This window comes from Patella vulgata, chromosome 2, assembly GCF_932274485.2.
Source record: "Patella vulgata chromosome 2, xgPatVulg1.2, whole genome shotgun sequence".
Classification (NCBI taxonomy): domain Eukaryota; kingdom Metazoa; phylum Mollusca; class Gastropoda; family Patellidae; genus Patella; species Patella vulgata.
This window is the reverse complement of record NC_065880.2, coordinates 35708588-35731791: the sequence shown is the minus strand read 5'-3', so window position 1 is coordinate 35731791 and position 23204 is coordinate 35708588. Positions and strand designations below refer to the sequence as shown.

At 36.1% G+C, this 23204-nt stretch overlaps 1 protein-coding gene across 1 annotated transcript; it reads right to left on the bottom strand.

Annotated features, from left to right (window-relative positions):
- Window positions 1–11250: 11250 nt before the first annotated feature.
- LOC126811534 (betaine--homocysteine S-methyltransferase 1) lies at window positions 11251–22927 on the bottom strand. The gene is made up of 7 exons (XM_050537221.1): window positions 22837–22927; window positions 20415–20605; window positions 16175–16369; window positions 14921–15032; window positions 12839–13017; window positions 12156–12237; window positions 11251–12019 (listed from the first exon to the last, which is right to left on the bottom strand). Exons 1-7 carry the CDS (start codon window positions 22844–22846, stop codon window positions 11745–11747), a joined length of 1044 nt encoding a protein of 347 aa, XP_050393178.1. The 5' UTR covers window positions 22847–22927; the 3' UTR covers window positions 11251–11744.
- Window positions 22928–23204: the final 277 nt, after the last annotated feature.

Genomic DNA, 23204 nt, shown 5'->3' with positions numbered 1-23204 from the left:
ACAGAAGTAGATTTTTTACATTGTTAATTTTTGTTTTGATACTAATATAGTGATTTTCAGGAGTTAAATATCGATAAAATATTTTATGTGTTATGTGAAATTCACAATAGAAAAACCTCGAAATGGACATATTTTTTCCAGTTTGATAATTTTGCAATTTTAACTACGACGTTTTTCTTAATATAACAACGATTCAGCTCCATAGTAATAGGCGATATAATTTATATACGATAACACGCATGCTTTTTTCACGTGTACGCACGACGCCAGGGACTAAGCATCAACTGATTAAAGCGACTAGACATAATTTATTATGACCATCGAACCAGAGACTGGTCGCGACGCTCTTTAGAATTAACATAACGGTATAATTATTTCCTCTCGGTAACAAGACATATTTTACGAATCCGCAAATAAGAATGAGACCGTTTTTAATAGTATATGATTAAAGGTTACCGGAAAGGCTTAATTTTTTGGTTGAATAATGCAAGTAATTATGTCAACACATCCTCTCCATAGGTATAACACGAAAGAATATGTTGACATAATTACTTGCATTATTTAAAAAAAAACCCAAACAATTGAAGCGTTTCCGGTGACCTTTAATATAACTATATTTTGTACCCGTGGGGAATACAAATGCACCGATAAAAATATGCTGTGTCATTGCAATTGTTGTTATATTTATCAATAGCTTTGTCCACATGATGCACTATGTAAGATTTCGATAAGAACTGATCCCTCTCTCTATAATAGTTTAAAAATAGATCAATGGAAAATAAATATATTAAAAATTTCAGTCAAAATACTTTGTTTTTAGCAAATTATTCCTGGCCTAGAATTGCATAAAATCAATTAAAAACAATCGATTTTCTAGTATTTCACAGGATTTCGAGAGCATCATTTGTTTATGAACTTGATCCAATTTATTTCAGTTGAAGGAGCAACTTATAGCCTTGAGCCCAATTTAACTTTAATAGTAGCCAAAATTGGAAATTTCTTGAATTCTGATTGGTCGAAAAGCAGGGTCGAATGAGCATAACAGTCCTCTAAATTTCCTGGTTGACTCACCGCGAATGAATATTTCCTGGGTACTAGACTCTCTTTGCAGCAGTGGCCAAAAATTCTATACCTCAAAACTTTATTCTAGGAAATCATCATGAAATTTTGCTTGTATGTGATCAACAATGAAATTCAAGCATTGGCTTATTGGAAAACACACCTGAAACACAAAAATACAAAATTAGTGAGTGTATTTAAAAGATAATAACTAAATTTCATTTTAATTCTGGTCTGACAATAATGGTTGCTATGGCCATTCTCACATTCTGTCACAACCAGACTGGTCAAATTCGAAGATTTTCAACAAGTGAATAAAAATACTACAACTTATTAAACTCTCTATGGAAATTTTATCTACAGAAAGTTTGACTCGACACGGTGAATGTGCACGCTTCAGTGGCTTGTCTCATAGTGATTTCTCTTTAACCACGCAGTATATGAGACTATAAATAGCCATCGCACGTGCTATTCTCAACACATCTATCAACTATTACAGCCGTAATAAATCTAATGTTGACGATTCTGAATAGCAGTAAAATTTAGCTTTTTGGTTATTACAGCAGCTTTAGAAATTACGTTCGTTTTATTTTTTAAATTGCTTTATCATTAACCTAACCGTCAGGAGCGGCATCATTTGGTTTAGTATAAATAATATCTCTGAATCACTTTTGTTAGGCAATAACATGATACTAGCAGTAGTTTCATTTTACTTTTACAAGGTTCTTAAAACAATTGTTGAGTTGCCTAACAGGCGTGTTTCTAAATCCTATTTGTTGTTCCAGCTTTCTGTTTTGTAAAAAAGTAGTCTTGATTATCACGGCCTGTCATAAGACGTAGAATGGTCGGTAGACTGGTTAAGTGAGACTAATTTAAAAAAAAGGACACGACGTAACCTATTTTTTACTCACAAGTGCCCGGGTGTTATGGCTGACACTTGTAACCATCTTTCAGTGTATTATTTACAGATGGTTAAATGGTCATAGCTTATTAAGTATATTTAGTCACTATAAATGTGCGAAACTGATTTAAGGCTTGGTATATATATAAATATTGTGGTGTAATTGTCGAGATATTTGGAGATATTTATTTATGTTGGGTCAGCCTACCTATTTGGATGGTACTAAACTCTATTACCTTGATTACGAGAGGGGGGGGGGGTGTATTCAATGACAAAATACACGTTTTAATACGAAATTCCAGATATGATGTTCCATATCACTGCTCTTTTCCAATATGTAAATGATTTTCTGGCACATTCATATTTACTTACTTAACAAGCGGTTGCCACGCAAGATACGCCCACATTTTGCAAGAGAGTTTTCGTACAAGCAAGGGACATAATCCAGGAAGTTATGCGCGAATATCAAAAGCAGATAAAATATTCTAACCTCTAGAGGGTACACAACCTTGGTATTACATACTTTTACAATATTTGTGCACAAGGTTTGCCCATTTTGTCGGGCAGTTTTGGTCTGATTTTCACGAAATTCGAACTCAACCGTCATTAGGTTGTAACACCCATATTCATAAACAGTTTTTAAAATCGGATAAAAAATGTGACCTCTATAGGATCCACAAGCTAAAAACTGGATTTTTTTTGTACAATCAGCGACCATAATCCAGGAAGTTACGATCGGATATGGGTGAATATCACAAGGGTCCAAGAACTTTGGGATATGAATATATATTTTAAGTTTCATCAAAATTGGACAAAAATTGTGACCTCTAGCGGGTCCACAACCTTGGTATTACATACATTTATACTATTTGCGTTCAAGGAGCGGCCATTTTGTCTGGCAGTTTCGCTCTGATTTTTAAGAAATTCAAACTCGATCATCATCAGGGTGTAAAGGTGATATATTTAAACGATATTTTTAAAAATCAGATAAAAATTGTGACCTATAGAGCGCCCACAAGCTAAAATTGCGATTTTTTGGTACAATCAGAGGCTATATTCCAGGAACGTACGGACCAATACGAGCGAAATCAAAAGGAACCGAGGACTTTGGGACATAAACACGTTTTAAGTTCCATCAAAATCGGATCACAATTTTGACATCTAGATTGTCCACAACATTGATATTACATACTTTAACATGATTTGCGTAAATAGAGCAACCATTTTGTCTGGCAGTTTCCGTCCGATTTTCACGATTTTCGAACTCAATCATCATTATGATGTAAGGGTGATATATTTAAACGTATTTTTAAATCAGATATGTGCGAATATCGAATTGGACCGAGATCTTTGGGTCATAAACATACATTTCAAGTTTCATCTAAATTGGATAGAAACTGTGACCAGAGGCTAAAAACGTGATTTTTCGTAGACTCAGGGGCCATAATCCATGAAGTTTCGATTCGATGCATGCCAAGATCGAAAGGAATCGATATCTTTTGGAAATAAACCTATATTTCAAGTTTTGTCAATATTGTATAAGAATTGTGGCCTGTAGAGTGTCCACAAACAAATTGTGAACGGACACACGGATGGGCAGGGACGACGACAATATACGACAATATAAACAATGATCAACTGTGGATGGTACTAAACTCAATTACCGTAATTAATATTATGGGGATTCAATGTGAAAATATGGGTCTTTAAAAAGATACTTTCACGCGTACAAACTATGTGATTTGGTGATGTATCTGGACTATAAACATGTTCAAACTAAGTAATCTTTCAAAAATTTGCTTCAAATCCCTCTCAAAACGATGCATTCGCCCAGGGATACCCATAGCTACAAATAAACTGTTGTTTGACGCCGTATGTCTGTCAACTTACTTCTTTGGGAGGGTCCATTTTTCAGAATGCATTATTCATTATTACTGTCCATTTACCATACATATTGAGGCCTAAGTAATTCTTAATTATTTACTGTCAACTTATTTTTCTGCCGTTTAATTGCAGAGTCTTTTGTACGTTGACACCCTTCAATGTTCCCAAAACAGCCTAACCCTTTGATCAAGAAATAACCGCTCCTTCTGTCAAGCTAGCACACAATAAGCTGGCATACAACAGTCGGGTTGCCCGTTAACATACATTATGCAAGAGATAAATCTTCCTATTTGCAGGTCTTTCTTTAGGCCTGAAATGTTATCTAAATTATTAATTAGACATTATTAAACTTACCCAGACCATAATCAACTCTCGATGTCATGGCTATCCTGCGATGTTTATTGGATTAGGTTCCGATTTGCTGTTCGACTTCCATTCATGATTTAATTTAATCATGAAATGGATAATTGAGACTATGTTTTTTTTTATCGTACCGACTTTAATAATGATGATCGAGGCTAGGCCGAAAATTCGATCGCTAAAATCTCGGTTCAGAATGGATCAATTTGACTGAAATTTTCAGCAAATTCCCTTTACATTATCTAGATTTTAACTATTATAGTGAGAACTGCCAGCACATTATCTAATCTCCCATAATGTATCTTTAAGTATATTCATTATTTTTTAGCCACAATGCATATAAATATATATAATTATAATCCATGAAGTTCGATCCGATACAAGCCAATATCGAAAGGAACCGATATCTTTTGGAAATAAGCCTATACTTATCTTTTTAGGAACAAACCCTGCTGAGGTAAAAAAAAAATATTCACAGAAAAATCCACATAGAAACCACCTAAAAAGTCATTATCACCAGTCATCATAAAAATTTTCGACGAAATGAACACAGAACCATTATCCCTTTTAACCACAATCACTAAAACCAAATCTCAACCGAGCAACAAAAACGGCATTAAATACCCTTCAAAAAAGCCAAAAACATAAAAATTAAGAAAAGCGACAAAGGCTCGTGATGTGCCATAATGAATCGCACAGATTATATCTCCGAGGCAGAAAAAACAATCAAGTAATCCTAAACATGACACTGAATTAGACAAATCCATCTTTAAGGACACCGCAACCTTAATAAACAACACCTTACATGAATAATTGCCATACGTAACAGCAAAACAACAAGATTGTCTATCCGCTAAATTTGATTGCCAACAGCGACATCTCTATACTCTACCAAAAATACATAAAAATCGAGAAACGGAATGGTTTATACCTAATAAATTACCCAAGAGGCACACAATAACATCAGACTGTGGCTGCGAATCATACAACGTATCACAATGTATAGACCAGTTCTTATTACTCCTAGCATGCCAACACGCTTCCTACCTTAAAGACACCAACGATTTTATTGACAAAATAAAATAGTTAAGAGTCCCCGAGCACGCCGTCTTAATATCTATCTACGTACATAGCATGTACACTTACATCAATAATAACGCGGGAGTTGAAGCAGTTTGGAAAGCATTTCTTAGGAACGCGAAAGCATTCAGACCGGACGAAGAAATCATCAAATTACTCGACATCTGTCTGAAGAGGTATGGCTTCACCTTCAACGACCAAATATACCTCCAGTCTTCCAAAACTGCGATGGGAAAACAATTTGGCCCATATTATGCAAATTTCTTCATGGCGGAGTGGGAAAGGGAAGTTCTGCCACTCTGCCAATTAAAACCAGAATTCTATGGACGTTTATTAGTTGACGTTTTCATAGTCTGAACGTACACACTAGGCGAATTTTGGGTGTTTTTCAACATTCTGAACAATGATCATCCATCTGTCAAATTAACCGCAAATATAAGTCATAACAGCATAGATTTCTTTGACACCACCGTTTTTAAAATTAGGAACCCCCGAAACATACATTCTCTGGCATCATAAACCTCAGATTCTCCGTTTTCATAGGATACGTACGCAGAAGACGGATTTTGATGGTATTTAACAAACTAAGAGAACGGGAATACTCTAGCTGAACCTGCCGGCGAAGAAACAAGCAATATGCAATTAGCAGTTAAAACCAAAACTTGTGGCCACACCTGTTTTCAAACATGCAAAATCATAAACATATCCGATCAGTTCCATAACAAAACATCTGCCTATATTAGACTAACTTTCATGCAGCAGTTCAAATTTATCTAATTTCATGCAGACAATGTGACAAACAATACGTATGGCACACCCAAAATGCACTTAGGGAAAGAATTAACGGTCACCGGCCAGACATAGTCACCAAAGAGAAACCGGTCTCAATTCACTTCAACCAACCAAATCATGACATTTCTGATCTCATTGTCATTCCAATAGAAAAGACTAGGAGCGACTTTGAAACTAAAGAAGTGATTAAAACGTTTAGGCTAACAAGAGAACAATTCAGAATTGACGAATTGAAAACAACAGCCCCCTATCCCCAACTCTAGGTTGGAATATTTATAAGGCTAGCGCAATAGCCCCTTTGTAGTCGCATTTAGCGCAACAACAACACGTGCATCAAAAATCATACTAATCTCCAGGAAAATCACCTGAAAATCTTCACCCAGAAACATATAAATGCATATTCTAAATATAAAAATCTGAATGACACCTTACTGCAAAGTAAATTAGACTAAATAAGACCAGTCCTCGCCCTAACCCAAAGCAAAAAAGATATCAAACCCTAACGCAAAGCAAACAATATATCAAAACCCTAGCCCTAAACCTTAGTAAATAAAATCAACTAGATATAAGAATCCCTAGACCTAACCTGGGGATAGTGGTACAAACACATTTTTAGACAATCCAATCCTTAGTAGGAAACACACTAATGTCACTATCACTGGAGAGTCTCAAATTTATTCTTTTTTCTTCAGAAACAAAAATATTATAATACCATAAGCGTCAACAAAGCATGATCATCGCCGCCACCAACACCAAAATAACAGCGAAATCAACTTTGTATATAAATCTAATGTATTGTATGTATATTTATAAAACTAGGAAATATCACCAAATAAATTTTCATCAGTGCTTATGTGGAGAATTAACCTGAACCCAAAATTCCTATACCTAACCCATAATCCACTATGATGTCATATGTGCAGGACCGTCTCCAATCTAGCGTTCTCCACTTGAGTGACAGTTATCATATTGTGTCAAGGGTGTTTTAATTACGTCAAAATTATTTTATGCTTTGTTATTTCAACAATTGCCGGCTAAAGCTCTATGCGATTGACTTTTGCTTCGAAAAATCAAGCGAAAGTAAACGCGGCAATGTAAACACTGGCATTATCTTATCTTGACCCAATCAGAAAGGCCTAATCTTAAGAATACAATCGCATCAGTTAAGACTATAGATTATACAGGATACTGACCCGTTTCTCTACCTGTAACGGTGTGTTTAATTGAGCCATTTTGTATAATGAGATCGTATCAGTTTAGATTAAAGATTATAGAAGATACTGACCCCTTTATCTCTACGTGTAGCGGTATGTTTAATTAAGACATTTTGTCATAATAAGATCGTATCAGTTAAGACAAAGGAAAAATACAAAGAATTGACCCTTCATATCTATGGGTAGCCGTGCGTTTAATTAAGATATGATACAGTCTGGACTTATATTTAACAAATCGGCTGGCTTTAGGTCTTTCAGTTTCTTGGTTACGCCAGTTATATTCTTGATTCGCCCTATTTTGGAATTTTAATATTTTCCCCAGAAGGGTCGTTACGTAGTTGTATTATCACGAACCTTATGTATCACTAAGAGTTTGTTTCATTATAGTAATTTATATTATTTCCTATGTAAATAAAGTCAATATTTACAACTGTTACAAGCGTATAGTTGTTCCAAGAGGATAAAAAAACCGAGGTCCCGTTTCCGGAATCGAAATAAAGTGGAAGCTACGGTGGTTCAGTAAGTAGGACGTTTGCTCTCTTAGCGAGCAAACGAGCTACTCACTGGGCCACAGGTCCCACTTCATTTCGATTCCGGACACGGGACCTCGTTTTTCCTTTATCACATCCAAACGACGATTCGTTATGCCTTGCCAGACCTACTGTCCTACATCACTGACAAGGGGAACCACGCATGGAAAATCCCGATGAACTGTGATGAAGTTAGCTAGCCAACATCCTACTCACCGTAGCTCCCATTTCATTTCGATTCCGGACACGGGACCTCGTTTTTGTTTTATCTCATCCGAACGACAATACGTTGTCCCTTGCTAGGCCTCCCGTCCTACACCACTGACAAGGGAGGACCACGCATAAAAGTCCAGATGACCGGTGATTCGACTGAAGACTTAAAATCGAGCACAGAATGCAATACTTTCCTTGCAAGATAATATTCTTTCCGAGGGTACTAAAATAGGTATTTTAACAGTGATATGCATAGTAAGTCGAATACGAAACAGTGTCTGAAATATTGTACTCGAGAATAAAACAATTCTTTGCACTAAATTATCAACATCAGAGATGAGGTGCGGTGGGACGATTGAGGAAAATGGGTCATGGTTCGGCACTGTCGTCATCAAACATCTTATATTTACTTACTGGGTTGGATGGCCGAATGGTTAGCACGTGTGCGCTGTATCATAAGATCTGTCATTGAGTCAACTGGCGTGGTTTCGATTCCCCGGTTGTACGCGACAAGGAGTAGGGTCGCCTGTCCAACCTCGTGGTTTTCTGGTCTTCTCCGGTTCCTCCAGTTTCCTCCAACTGCTAAAGACCCCTACGCGCAAGCGAATTAATGAAATATAATTGAACCATGTGTTAGTCCCAAAGTGACCTAGTTTGTGTCCAGTGGACGTTAAACCCCATTTCTCTTCCTCTATATTTACTTGCTGTTGAAATATGACCACTATATTCTATATTGTTGATATTTCACACACACACACACACCAACCCCCCACACGCGCACACGCACACACACAGACACACACCCACACACACTGTAATTTCTAATCATTTATGTTAGGCGAAATACACCAAGAGTGCAAATTGAATTGCAGTCTTTCGAGTCTGGTTATGCCAGTCTATTTCGGTAGCCACGGATCACCAATGATTTCCCCATTGACTTCGCTGTCAATTCCGTCTGTTTTGTGAGAGTCAACAGAAAATGTGTAGTCTATTGCTCCACCCACTAGTGGTACTACTAATTGGGTGGTTCACTATAACTGTGAATATGATAGTGATGAGAAAGTATAAGACCACAGCGAAGTGGAGAAAGAATGGTGCTGTAACGAAATCGAGCGCCGTTGGCGCGAACAAATTTCTGAGAGCAAAGTATAATACATGTATGTTATTAAGTTTTAAATTTTTGGGACTTGGCCTCAATTTCCTCGCATTTTTGTTCATTGATGGGAGAAAATTCTAGTGAACGAGAGGATAAGCAATCGGTCAGAATCTTGAGGCCTGCATGTTAATTCCGCCTGTTTTGTGAGCGTTGATAGAGTCCGGCAGAACTATGGCTGAACTTGGAAATCGTATACAAAAGTTTTTTTTTATGATTGAATTTTAGTAACCTAGGGTGTCCTCTTTCAGAATCTGCCAGGTGAACCTTGAACATTATTAGAAATTCAATGAAATGAAATGAAATTGGGTTTAACGTCTTACTATTCTGCTCTGAACTGGGCTAATGGGGACGGGCATACGCCATACAATGTGCTATGAGGGAAAAATTTTGCCCGGACAGCGGCACTACGGCCTACTCTTATATCGAATTCCAACTGTCAAGGGATCTTTTACGTGCATGCCACGGTTTTTCGTCCCATCCTAACGACTAGACAGCTGTTGCATTACTGACAAGGGGGAGCCACGCCCGAAAATCTGACACCCGACCTCCATGCTAGACAACTGGCGTCTAAGACGGCCGCCATTTCAAATAATCCCTTATAAACATGCCAGACAATATGGCTCTTTAATTCGTTAGCAGCATTTGTGGGTGGGGGTGGGCGATTATTTCACAGAACCAAACTATATAGAACAAACTATATATTCTGGACATAGGAGCGTAGGAGTGACATGATAACACCACATACATCCCTGTATCGGTCCTGAAAATGGAGGCAAAAGCACTTTGTTGAACATTAAAAAAAACCAAATTCTACCCACAAAACAGGAATATAACCCCCACAAAACTAGGTAATATCCAATTTACTCCTTTAGTCCTGTTTTTGGCTGCAACTTGTGACAGCACAAGCCCACAATACTTTATATTCTAAGCCATCCCTAGTGCAGCTACAAGCACACGTACTATTTGAGCTGCCACTCTTGCATCCACACCTGATGAACCACATGACAGACTCCGGAGTTAGTTGACAGGTTGTAATGTTTTCAATTTAGTGCCTTTCTCCCAGTAATACAGTTCCGGATCAAGTTCTTCCAGTGAACGCCACACAATAGCTTTGCGATGACATTTTTTCACGTTCGTTACAAATGCACCATTCGTTGGAGCTAGACTACGTAGTTTAGGTGGGGATGATGACGATATGAATTTAAGATAGTTATAAGCGATTTCGGCTTAACTGCTCATGCGTTTCCAAAGAAATGGTGATGAGAGGAAATAGAACGAGACCAGTTTGTCTAAACCTGATCTGTTTTTAATATTTGAAGATCTGTTGATGATACTAATGATAATGTAGCCCATTTCAACGTTCCCATACTGCCAAATGTATAAAAAAAACCCTGATTGCTTGTTTTTGTAGACCAATTTAAACATTAACAACTAAATTAGGATTGGTGAACTGTGAAGGATGACAGTATTGATTAATGACAAAAAGTGCCCAATATGTATTCGCCTTCCAGCAAATTAAAATATAAGCTTGCTATTACCTATATCTGATTTGGATTATAGCGAAGACATCAACTGAAATAAAATGGGGTTTAACGTCTTACTGTTGTGTACTGACGGGGATAATGAAGACGGGCATACGCCATACAGAGTGCTATGAGGGACATTTTGTCCGAAATAGCGGCATTACAGCCTACCCTTATATCGAATTCTACTGCCAATGCCATTGTGTACACGGGACCTCGTTTTGCCTCCCTTCTGAATGACTATGCGTTGTCACTTGCCAGTCCCCCCTTCCTTTACAAGGGAACCACGTCGGAAAGCCCATGAACACAGAGATCAACACGAGACCTCCAGGTTAGCGAGTTAATGTTTTACTCAATGAGCCACCGTGGTCCAAGCATACATAAATTATGTGACAATCATTTTGAATGCAAAGTCTACGAAAAGATCAAAACAACCCCACTGAATATGGGTTTGTAAAACAAACGAAACGCATATTGATATCGGATCAAAACATACATTATGATGAATCTACTAAACATTTTATTCTTTTGTATGGATTATAACTATTGGATTTTATCAATATTCGTATAAATAATTACATACAAGTTGTCTGCGCGTTAATTGTTGAACCATCTGCAGGTTAGTAAAAGAGGTAGAAGTTAATTCATTATACTTAAATAATGTCATACTCATGCATTTTACAACGATTATTTTAAGAAATGCAGTTCTCCGTGTTAGTAAAACTTAGTAAACATAGATACTTTCAATTACGAAAATTTGACAGAATAATAAATGAATGAAATTGGGTTAACGTGCTACGTTTCGGCATAAACAGATAAAGCAATATTAAGCTGACCTGCAAAGTGAGTGGAAGCTATCAGAATATCAGTTCAGTATGAGCTTATAGAACTCCGCATACCGCGAGGAAGTACAATAATTTAAGAAAGATATCAGATTATGAGTTCAATGTGAACTAAAGAACTTAATTGGCATACCATAAAATGTTTCAAAATATTAACTGTCCTAAGATGAACAATTTCTCAAGTTTGGTACTATTCATCCTCGCCAAACATATACTGCTTTACTTTATATGCATGTTTGCTTACATTTTTCCCTATCACATAGCTTGCGTCTAGATTTGGAGAATACTTAGCCGCTGGCGGAGTTCTTCCGTATACTTCCGCTACTTCACGCAACAGGAAGGAAGAGCTTCCGCAACAAAGTCCAATATACTGAACTCCAATTTCCTTCGCTGTTTCTGCAAACTGTCTGACGTCTGACCTTGAACATTGAACTGCTGATAAATCTAATGGATAGGCTGACTTACCTAGAAAAAAAATGCGTTCTCAAATTAATGCAAATGTACATATCGGAATTACGACCATGACGTTATACCACGAACCGGGTGCTACATTTTGTTTTATTATGCGATTACAGGGTTTTAAAATTCTGACATTACTTACCAGTTACAGGATCTGTAAGACTTTGAAATGTCTGTTCTTTAGGAGTTGTTCTAAAGGGTACAGGTAGTGCCGCTATTGGACCCTGCAAGAATAATATGATGTGCCTATAAACTAATAAGTGCTACAAGTGGTGTTGCTACTGGACCCTGTAAACACAGTTATGTATTATTGAACTCATCTAATTCTGCTAATGTATATATTGACAGGTCAATGTGAGTAGTTAACATATAACAGTTTCTGACGTAGCTTGAAATAATAGTGCTCCCTAATCCAGTTATTAATAATGTGAACTGCCCAGTTTCAGTTTATGCTTTTGAATTCTTAAAAATTAAATGTGAAAGTAAATGGCACACACTGCATGATATTCGATAATAATCCAAAGGAATTGTAAGTAACCGCTAACAGCCTAGTAACATGAGTGAACAATTAAAAGACAGACATGTACAATTCGAGTAGATAAGGTGTGTAGGCACACCCAGAGAAGACAGCTACATCAGCTTTCTACGTCTGCCCGATTCTTGACGGTAACGTCTTCAACAATAGTCAACAAATAGAAGCTATCTATCGTCACACAGTACATTGACGAAGAAAGCTAATTGGTTTCTAGATGGCTATAAATCAAGTTTTAGTGATGGAGATGCACCCGGGGGTACCCGATTATAAAAATAATAATTCAAATGTACCTTACAAACTTGTCTTATTTCTTTTAACATGGGTATCATAGTAGCTGGCCCTCGTCCACAGTTGATACCTACAACAGCCGCACCAGCTTCTTCTAACTGTCTTAATGCTTGTGGAAATGGAACACCGTCAACTGTTCTTTTTGAACTATATGGGACTAATGTTATTACTGCTGGTAGACCTGGATATAGATGATGGGATATAATTAGGATGTGGTTTATAGTTACCTATAGACTGGTTCATTAATCTTAGAGAAAGAAGCTTGTTAGAAGTGCAAAACAATAAAAAAAAAAACAAAAAAAAAAACAAAACCAAAACCAATATATATATATATATTTCTTACATTCTTCATATAAACCTTTAAACAAACATTATGCAAGAGCTAAATCTGCATATTGTAGGTCTTTCTTAAATCATGCAATGTTATGTAAATTATTACGACGTAATTAGACATCAATGAACGTATCCAGACCATAATCAACTCTCGATGCCATCGTTAGCCTGCGATATTTAGTGGATTTTTTTTAAAATGGAACATCATATACAAATTTCAGTATAATCAAAAAATAAGCTGATTATATTGATGTAGCATTAAGTATTAATGTTATATACAAAACATTTACATCAATACGATAATGTCGGTTTATATTTGAAAGAGTAAATAAATCATTTTACAATAGACATGTTTTTCTTTAAGTATACTTGTATCATTTTCTTAAGATGTAGAAAAATATGAGATACCCTTTGAAACCTTTTTAAGTCACTGCTTTATTATGATCCTTTTATAAATTTGATCTCCAACCTTTTCCTCCCCGTTTAGTTATGTTATCTCCCTTGCCTGGGATGGGGGAGGTATACATACATAGGAGGTTACTGAAAAACTATCCAAAAACAAAACAAAAAAGTACAGGTTGCTATAATCCTTTCTACGAAAACCGAAAGAGGAAGAAGAAATAATAGCTTCCAAGTTAAGATTTAAAATGCACGGCACATCTAATTTTTATAAGGTTCTATATTCATATATAGTATAATACTAATTGAATGATAAGGGTATGCGATCAGTCTAGTTCTACAATAATGTGTTGCATTCTACATATTTCCATTTATTTAGGGTGTATATACTTGATTTAAATACTTCCAATTCTAATGCGATTTTACTCATTAATAAGGCATTATATGGAGATAGTGACGGCTTGACGTTTTCTAATTTAGATCTAAATATATAGTATTTGGTTAAGAATATCAACTGGTGTGTAAAGTCACATTCATATAAATTACTGAAATTTGTTCTGGATACCCAAAATGGAAATTTTTATTTGTTAATGTTATATTAATTTTACTTTTAAGGGTAATTTCTAGCATTTCGCTCCAGATTTGTTGGGCATATCTGCAGGAAATGAATAAGTGGTTTACTGTTTCAATATCGGATTGACAGAAGGTGCAGAGGGTGGATTCGGTTAACTTTAATTTACATAGTAATGCGTTTGTATATATTATTTTATGAATATATTTGTATTGGAAGTTTTGAAGTTTGCTGTCTATACTTGTGTTATGTGCAAGATTAAAGATCTCTTTCATATGTTGTTCATTTATTTCGATTTCTAATTCCAGATGGATAATTTAACGTAAAATTGAATAGTCGAGATTTTGTTTATTATAATACCAACGTTAGTAATGATGATCGATGCTGGCCTAAAATTGATTCACTAATATCTTGGTTTAGAGTGAAGCAATTTGACTGAAATTTTCAGCATAGTCTGTTTTCATTATCTATTGTTTAACTATTAGAGCGAGAGCTGTCAGCTCGTTATCTAATCTTACCTAATTCCCCTTTAATGTTTTATAGAAGAATATGGAAGTAAATAGTGTGTCTTGCTTAATATTTCCATGGGGAAAACAGTTCAGCCGTTAAAAATATAAAAATGTATCGTTGAGATCGTAGACCAACATTATCATTTCACAAGGACCGAATTGCGCCTCGAATAACATTATCACGTCAGTAACTGAAACTTTCCGATAACGTCATGTAATGCAAAACACTAATACCAAAATCAAATACAATATTTAAACCGATATTGTCATACCATTGCCATATTTCTGTATGGCCTCTAATGCTAAATGAGCTTCTTGGATTTCACTAAATGTTTCACCAATGATATAATCAGCCCCTCCTTTAACCGCCCACTCTACTTGTTCCTGTACAAAGAACGGTTATCATCATACATAGTCTTAGAAACATAAATACATGAATTAATGAATTAATAAAACTACGAAACATTCGACGTTACAATCAAAAAGTTATGGATGCTCTCGCAAATTCGTTCGTGTCCATGTTAATGACCTGTACCCTTCGTCTACGTTTAATGTTTAATATAAAACAATAGCTGTTTTATAACGGCCTTTTTTTTTTTAGGGCGGATAGACTTGGGAATTCTGTAGCAATTATGGGGTACTGAAAATATGGTGAACAAACTATTCCATTTATACATATTAACCAGCGGTTCCCGAGCAAGATACGCCCACATTTTGCAAGACATGGACAGAGAACAAGCTAAAACAAAATTGCGATTTTATGTACAATCAGAGGCCGTAATCAACGACGTTACGTCCGATATGTATCAATATCAACAAGAACCGAGATCGTGTGGATATAAACGTGTATTTTAAGGTTCATCGAGATCGGATAAAATTTGTGACCTCTAGAGGGTTCACAACTTTGGTATTACATACTTTTACACTTTTTGCGTACAAGTAGCAGCCATTTTGTCTGACAGTTTCGGTCCGATTTTTAAGAAATTCGAACTCAACCATCATTATGATTTAATGGTGATATATTCGAACGTTTTCTTTAATGGGATAAGAATTGTGGCCTCTAGAGGAACCACAAGCTAAAAACGCGATGATTTTACGTACAATCTGGGTCCACAATCCAGGAAGTTACGATCCGATATGTGCGAATATCGAAAGGAACCTAGATCTTTGGGATATAAACATACATTTCAAGTTTTATCAAAATCGGATAAAAATTGCGACGAGCTAAAAAACCTTATTTTTCGTACAACCAGGGGTCATAACCCATGAAGTTACGGTCCGATACATGTCAAAATCAGATAAAAATTGTGACCTGTAGACTGTTCACGAACAAATTGTGGGCAGACAGAGGCGACGACAATATACGTCAATATGAAAATGTGGGCGCATATAAAAATAGATTAATCGCGCAAAGTTTAACTACATTTGTACAGTTGATATTTTGGGCTTAATTATACCCGTTATCGCTATGCCATCTGCAATGACACCTTTCAAAGTAATTAATAGCGAGTATGAAATACATTTACCTTGAATATGTGTCGAGAGTAGTCTGCAGTCTTCGGGTCATCTGGGTCAAAAGATGTTGTGTTTGATAAATTTCCAGCCATTAAAGTATTGGTGGAATCAGCCACTTCTCGGGCTATTTTTAACGCTTTAAGATTCAATGTCTCCAATTCATCTTCCCGGCCAATGATCCTCATTTTCTCTCGATGACCATAATACTGAAAGAGCGAGATTTAACAGCTAAACTAAACCGCAATCTTAAACTATATATTATATTCTATGAACGTGATGGAGGGATTCAGGTATTTCTAGGCTTTTATTTGATATCATTCTAAAACAAAGAACTTAGCCGTATCTCATTATCGAGATCTGGTGTGCCGTTATCTATATAGATAAAATCAAAGTGTGAATGTATGTAAGTACGTTCACACATCACGCTTCTTAGCCGCGCTCCATCCCCACGTAACAAATTGACTAACATGACCCCGTGAATGTTTTAGCCATCGAATGTGGGCCCCGGGCGAATCACGCTTCGTCGTCGCGCTCTACGCCGACATATGTGGTATCAAATTAACGCAGCATGACACTGTGAATGTGTTAGGCCATCGCATTTGGGTCCCGGGCGACTTTGGGCCCTGGGCGAATCGAGCCATGAATGACTTTGGGCCCCTGGTGAGTTGGCCCCATGCGAATTTGAAATTCATGATAGGATTTCTGTTGATAAATAACTGCTGATTTTACTAGGGCAATTCACAAATACATGTCATATTAAAAGCTAAACACGAATACGGAGATATCTGTGCTTTTTCTCCGAAACCTTTTAATATTCTGAATTTAAAATACTATTTAGATTTGTGATAATATGTACTTGATATATATTTATGCAACGGATATTGTCAATACATTGCTGTCGGGTTGCCGCCTAAAACCAAATATTTTGCATATATAGTGTATCAAGTCTCTTGAGAGAAACGAAGCAACTTGAAATCGAATCTATAGAGAGAAAGTAAACAACTGAAAACTAAATAGATGATTTTACTAGATAAATAATATAATACTTGATGCATCGCCGCTGACTTATTGGTTTTGTCATATTTAAACAACAGATTAAGATTTTCATATCAGAAACATTTTGATTTGGAGGGCAGAACAGTTTTAAAATACATTATGTTAGGAAATTGACCTATAAGGTTATTAATTCCAAAATTGGACGCATTTTCTCTTTAACTTGTTCTATTGTTCCAAAGGAAACATGGAAGAATAGACCAAGTTCACCGTGATGTTGATAAATACGTAAGACTATATGAAATAAGATGTTTTTTATGATGTGATTCAACCGAAAGGATTTACATATACAACACATTCAAGTTAAACCAACTTTAGATATCCAATTTAAGTCTTACGTCGGGCTGAATAAACTATATGATTTATTGTCATTAAAACATCTATGGTTGGTTAAGAGTGTGTACCTAGAATTTTCTACACCAAGTCTATTGCATCTAGATATTTAGAGCGCGTTAACAACCATGTCATTGTGGGATTGAAATATCGTAAAATTCATATTCATTTGACGATCGGCCTCCTATTTACAAAACTATGGCTTATCCCAACTACAGTGTAAATATGGTTTAGAGACTCTATCTGAACTACAAGGTACATCATGTTTTATAGACTATAGAGTAATGTAGATCTTGGTTTAGAGACTCTGTCTGATCTACGGGGTGCATCGAACTACAGGGTATATCATGGTTTATAGACTTTATCCGAACTACAGGGTACATGATTGTTTACAGGGACTCTATTCGAACTACAGTATACATCCTGGTTTAGAGACTCAGTCTGAACTACAGGGTACATCATGATTTAGAGACCCTATCCGAACTACAGGGTACATCATGGTTTAGATATCCTCGAACCCGGTCTGTACCTGGCAGCATCAAGGCCAATAATTACCACGGGTTCATTTCTGTCTGTTATTCATTTCACGACAGGCTGTTGTGAGTGCCACAATAGTTCAGTTTTTCACAAGCAAGAGACAACACTGGATCAAAGGTCCCTGAACTTGGCCTCGCGAGGGGTTCTCACTCTACTGGAGGTCCGATGGGGTTCTCTCCTGGGTTTTATAAAACTGATCGTAAAAATGTTTTCTGTAATTTGTCCTGATGTTTCTAGCTTACGCACAAATCTGATGTGTGACAATCCTATCTGAAATTAAGTTTGAACCCAATATTGAATTCATTAACCCTAAAACCTTATTTACAAGCAATATCCACAAGGACAGGCATCACTATTTTTTAAAAATAGAACCTTAATTGCAGCCGCCAAACCCATATACGTGTATACGACATATTACATGCAAAACCATACGGAAAAAATGAAGATTAATTAAATTCCAACATTTTGGATTTCATTTTGTCGGCCATTTTGAATTTCTACAATCAAGAATTCTCGAAATTTAATTATGAGATCAAAGTTGAACCCAGCAATCCCAAAACATATTATATAAGACATATTACAAAATTCCGCAATTTTGGATTAAATGTTGTCGGCCATTTTGAATCCGGTGACATCAAAAACCGTGTAAATGACATGTTACAAGTAATATCCAACAGAATAAAATGACCTTTAAATTAACATCTGCCGATTTGTGTTGCTGCCATTTTGGATTTTCGAAATTTTATCTTTAAATTCAGAGACATCGAAAACATTATAAAAGACATAGCAAAAGTCGTATCTTAAGAGATTACCACTGCCCTTTTATTACTAAATTTATGTTTTTTTGTGGTTTTTTAAATGGTTATATATTACCAAATTTGACAACCATTTTGAAAGAAATGCCCGCCACTAAATGAATAATACATTTTTTAATTTGATGTTTGTCAAATTCGATTTTTCGGAACATTTAGCTGGCATAATCACTCTGTGTTTGAGAAATTTAAAAACAAATTATTTAATCTCCCACTACTGAAAGACACCGATTACCAGATATCTGATAATTCACGAAGAAGGCCGTGTTGAGTTATGGTAATTACGTCATTTTGCCCGTAAAACTTCTCATCCCATGGACCGTGTATAGATGGATAGGCAACGACAACGAAGTCTTTAGAATTCGGCAAAAAGTGGACCTGACAATCGTGACTAAAATAAAATTACCTCCCCTAGCGCAATTACCAGTATTAAGTTTAAAAGCAAAGAAAAATAAATCAATTCATAATATTTGTATTAATCTTGCTCCTCTTTTTTTCAACTCATACATAGATAGACAACTGATGATTGTGGTTTAAATGTATCAAAACATCTTCTTTGTTTACTTCAAGCTTTTGACACGCCCATGTGAATCCGAAAAAAACCCCAAAACATGTCGAGTTTCGTTAAAAACAAGCCTACTAAAACACTCTTTTAATTATTACTTCTGCCCAATTAATCATCAATCCGGACAGTATTATACCTGAACTTTATTTTCATAATTTTAAAATCCTTCATACATACGGGAATTTGTTTATTAAGCAAAACCAAAATGCTTACAAAACCTACGAAAATATTGAAATCGATCATTTCACAATTTTCAACTGCTGCATTTGGAAATTTTAATGTTCTAAACTTGAGAAATTCGTCACAACTGGATAGAAATACTTATCAGGTTGAAAAATTAACGTGTAACTATAAGAAGACTGTAAATGCGATGGAGGAATTCGAGAAATTAATCTGTATAAAATACCGGATTAACATTGAGATCTCGTCGTGTTTCGCGCAAGCGACAGAGAATCCAACCAAATGAACTCGTTGCCCGTCCATCTATTATTACAGCATATTTATAGTGCGCTATTTCATATAACATGTTCAGGGGCACTTTTTACAAAGTGACAATGTAATCATAAATAAACAACAAGATTATGGACATGTTAACGATTGTATACAGAGTCAGTTAAAATCCTGATTAAATAAATGTGTTTTAAGTTGTTTTTTAAAAGAATATAAAGATATACCACATCTTAAACTAAATGGTAGATTATTCCATAAAACAGGTGCTTGATAACTAAAAGAGCGTCTACCATAAGAGACTAGTTGAACAGTTTTGGGCTTTAAATGAGTTGTCGTGTAGCTTTCCCTATACAGGGCTTTGGACGTCATATTTTCATGATGTCATATGGAATTTGTGGCTCTACTTTGGTCCCAAATATGAGGTGTATGGTGTGGTAAGAGTGAGCTATGTTCTATCTAATAGACTTGCGTTTCTTATCGTTTGTACAAGTATACACTCACCGTAAAAGCTTCTACTACGTCACTTCCTGCATGGACAAATTCCTCGTGTAAGTTCCTTACCCGTTCCGGCTGGTCAAGTATTATTTCTGGTGTAAAAACACCGGATCTTAAGTAGCCCCGTCTTTCCAGTTCCCACATATAACCCTCAGCGCATATAACATTGTCGCCATCTTTTAATCTCTTTAGTAAACCTAATAAAAGAAAAGTGTTATTAAGAGCAAGTTTGTAATTTTAATTTTACCATAACGAGTACCACTGTTTATAGATTGTAATTTCTTGTCAGACATTTTCCAATCGATGGTCATTGATTTAAGATCTCTGATGATTATTCATGTTATCTATAATTGAAATATTCACAACTTAAAGAGACAGGAAAAGTAAAACAAACGCTCACCCCCTCCAACTCCCATTCATTAAAACGATATTACGTTAGCTGACGAGCCTTGACTTGGCATTGTTAGCTATAATATGCTTTCCGAGTTTTCTACATTCAACTTATATTTGCGCGAGAAAAAGAGAGAAATGGTGTTTAACGTCCACCCGACACAAACTAGGCCATTTCGGGATCAACACATGGTTCAATTTTATTTAAACAATTCGCTTGCGCGTAGGGGTCTTTAGCTGTGGGAGGAAACCGGAGGACCTGGAGAAAACCCACGAGGTTGGGCAGGCGACCTTACCCCCTTTCACGTACAGCCGGGGAATCGAAACCACGCCAGTTGACTTACTGACAAACCTGATGATACAGCGCGCGCATGCTTATCATCCAACCCCCCAAACTTATATTCAAATAATATTCATAAAAGTGAAACTTTTTCATTTGTAAATGACAGTTTTGTCCACCTTGAAATTTAACTAACTAAAGTGTGCACCTAACAAAATTCTTTTCAGTTTCTTTAGTGCACAAAACCCAGTTTCTCTTGTACTCGACACAAACTATGTCATTTCGGGACTAACATATGGTTCAATTTTATTTTCATAATTCGCTTGCGCGTAGGTCTTTAGCAGTGGGGGGAAACCGGAGGACCCGGAGAAAACCCTCGAGGTTGGACAGGCGACCCTACTCCTTGTCACGTACAACAGGGGAATCGAAACCACGCTAGTTGACTCAATGACAGACTTTATGATACAGCGCGCACGTGCTACCATTCAGCGATCCAACCCCCATTAAAGCATATTGGAAATGAAATTGGGTTTATCGTCCTACTCCTATACGGGCATATGCATTACATCCCACTTCTACTCGTTGCCACTGGCAACCTTTGATAAAACTGTCCTGTTTAATTGCAATACATGCTTAAAAGTATCCGTGTATCAGAAATGTACAGAAAGAGTACTGATCATTTCTGATACACGGATACTTTTATACCGTTTTAGATATCTATCAAGCAACAAGTAGCGGACGTTTAGTCCGACCCAGATCGCAATTGATAACGAGGCTCTAACCAATGTACATGAAACAACTAGTCAAATTCATAGTAACAAAACAAAATGGGGGGAACTACATGGCAGTTCAAAAACATATACAATGACATTAAATTAACATAACAACATATTACAAAAATCAATTATTATACATACCAATTGGCATCTATTTCATAATTTGGTTTGATTTATATTAATATGCAAAATATATAAATTAGAATATTGAATAATTATTTTAATTAATTGTGATGATAGAAGGCGCAGTTCTCTTGATGGACACTTCACAGGCATTGAAAATAAGCAGGATGAAAAAAAAAGCCTAGAAAGTCATAAACTTTATTACAAATAAATTTCAACGGAAGAACCATCCGCCGATGCATACTTTCACCAGGAATGACCCACGTTTCGCATTTCCTTTACACTACATTTAAAAATATCGCAGTCCTCTACGCCATAGACATTGTTTTAACGATCTGGTCTAAACAAACACGTGATTGTATCATAGCAAGACGCACGTGTAAATACTACTCAGGTCGTCTCTCCACTGCGAAATCATTCTACCATGAAATGTAACGTGAGGCTCAGAAAGGGTTAAATAATGAAAGAAAAGAAAGTATTTGTCACTTTTCGGATGAAACGACTCGATAATAAATACTATTTTTCACATTTTGCTTCACAATACTCGATAGAAATGTGATGTAAGTAACTTATTAGCACCTTTCCTCGGTGTATCGGTGAATATCAGGACAGTTTTGGTCGGGAGCCGCCTCGGCTCCGCCTCGACTGGGCCCCTCGACCAAAACTGTCCTGATATTCACCGATACACCTCGGAAAGTGTGCTAATAACTACTACATACAGTGTGCTATGAGGGAAATTTTGCCCGGGCAGATATTGGAAAGAGTTATTTTAAATTCAAGAATTTGCTCATAAACTTGTAATCGTTATAACAAACAAATATATTATAGTAATAAAATAAAAATAAATAGATTTACAAACCTGCTGACATGGTTGTAGTTTTGGGAAAATGTGAATTATGATAATGTTTGAAGAGATAACGATCTAAGTATGTTGTCGATGTGACCTTTGACAAAGCCTCCTTTGAACAACAAAGATTACGCAGGAAAGTATGGAGTCGAATCGTTGTCATATTAAGAGGAACTATCATGGTTCAATATTTCAAAATTATCATAGTGAAAATGATAAAAAAAAATGGCAATTTCGAAATTTTTCACTTGTAAATATCACACAACACAAAAGGACTAGGCCTATATTAGTATCAAAACAAAAATTGCCCGACAAAAATTAACAATGTAAAAATCTACACTTGTTTTTTTTCATTTTCTACTTTGTGCTTTTGCAAATTC

What these genes read in the sequence shown, in the direction of transcription:
- LOC126811534 (XM_050537221.1), bottom strand. An exon ending in ACGTAGTAGAAGCTTTTACG is followed by an intron (nt 16,370 to 20,414) that starts GTGAGTGTATAC and finishes TCGCTCTTTCAG; the next exon opens with TATTATGGTCATCGAGAGAA. An exon ending in ACTCTCGACACATATTCAAG is followed by an intron (nt 15,033 to 16,174) that starts GTAAATGTATTT and finishes TTCTTTGTACAG; the next exon opens with GAACAAGTAGAGTGGGCGGT.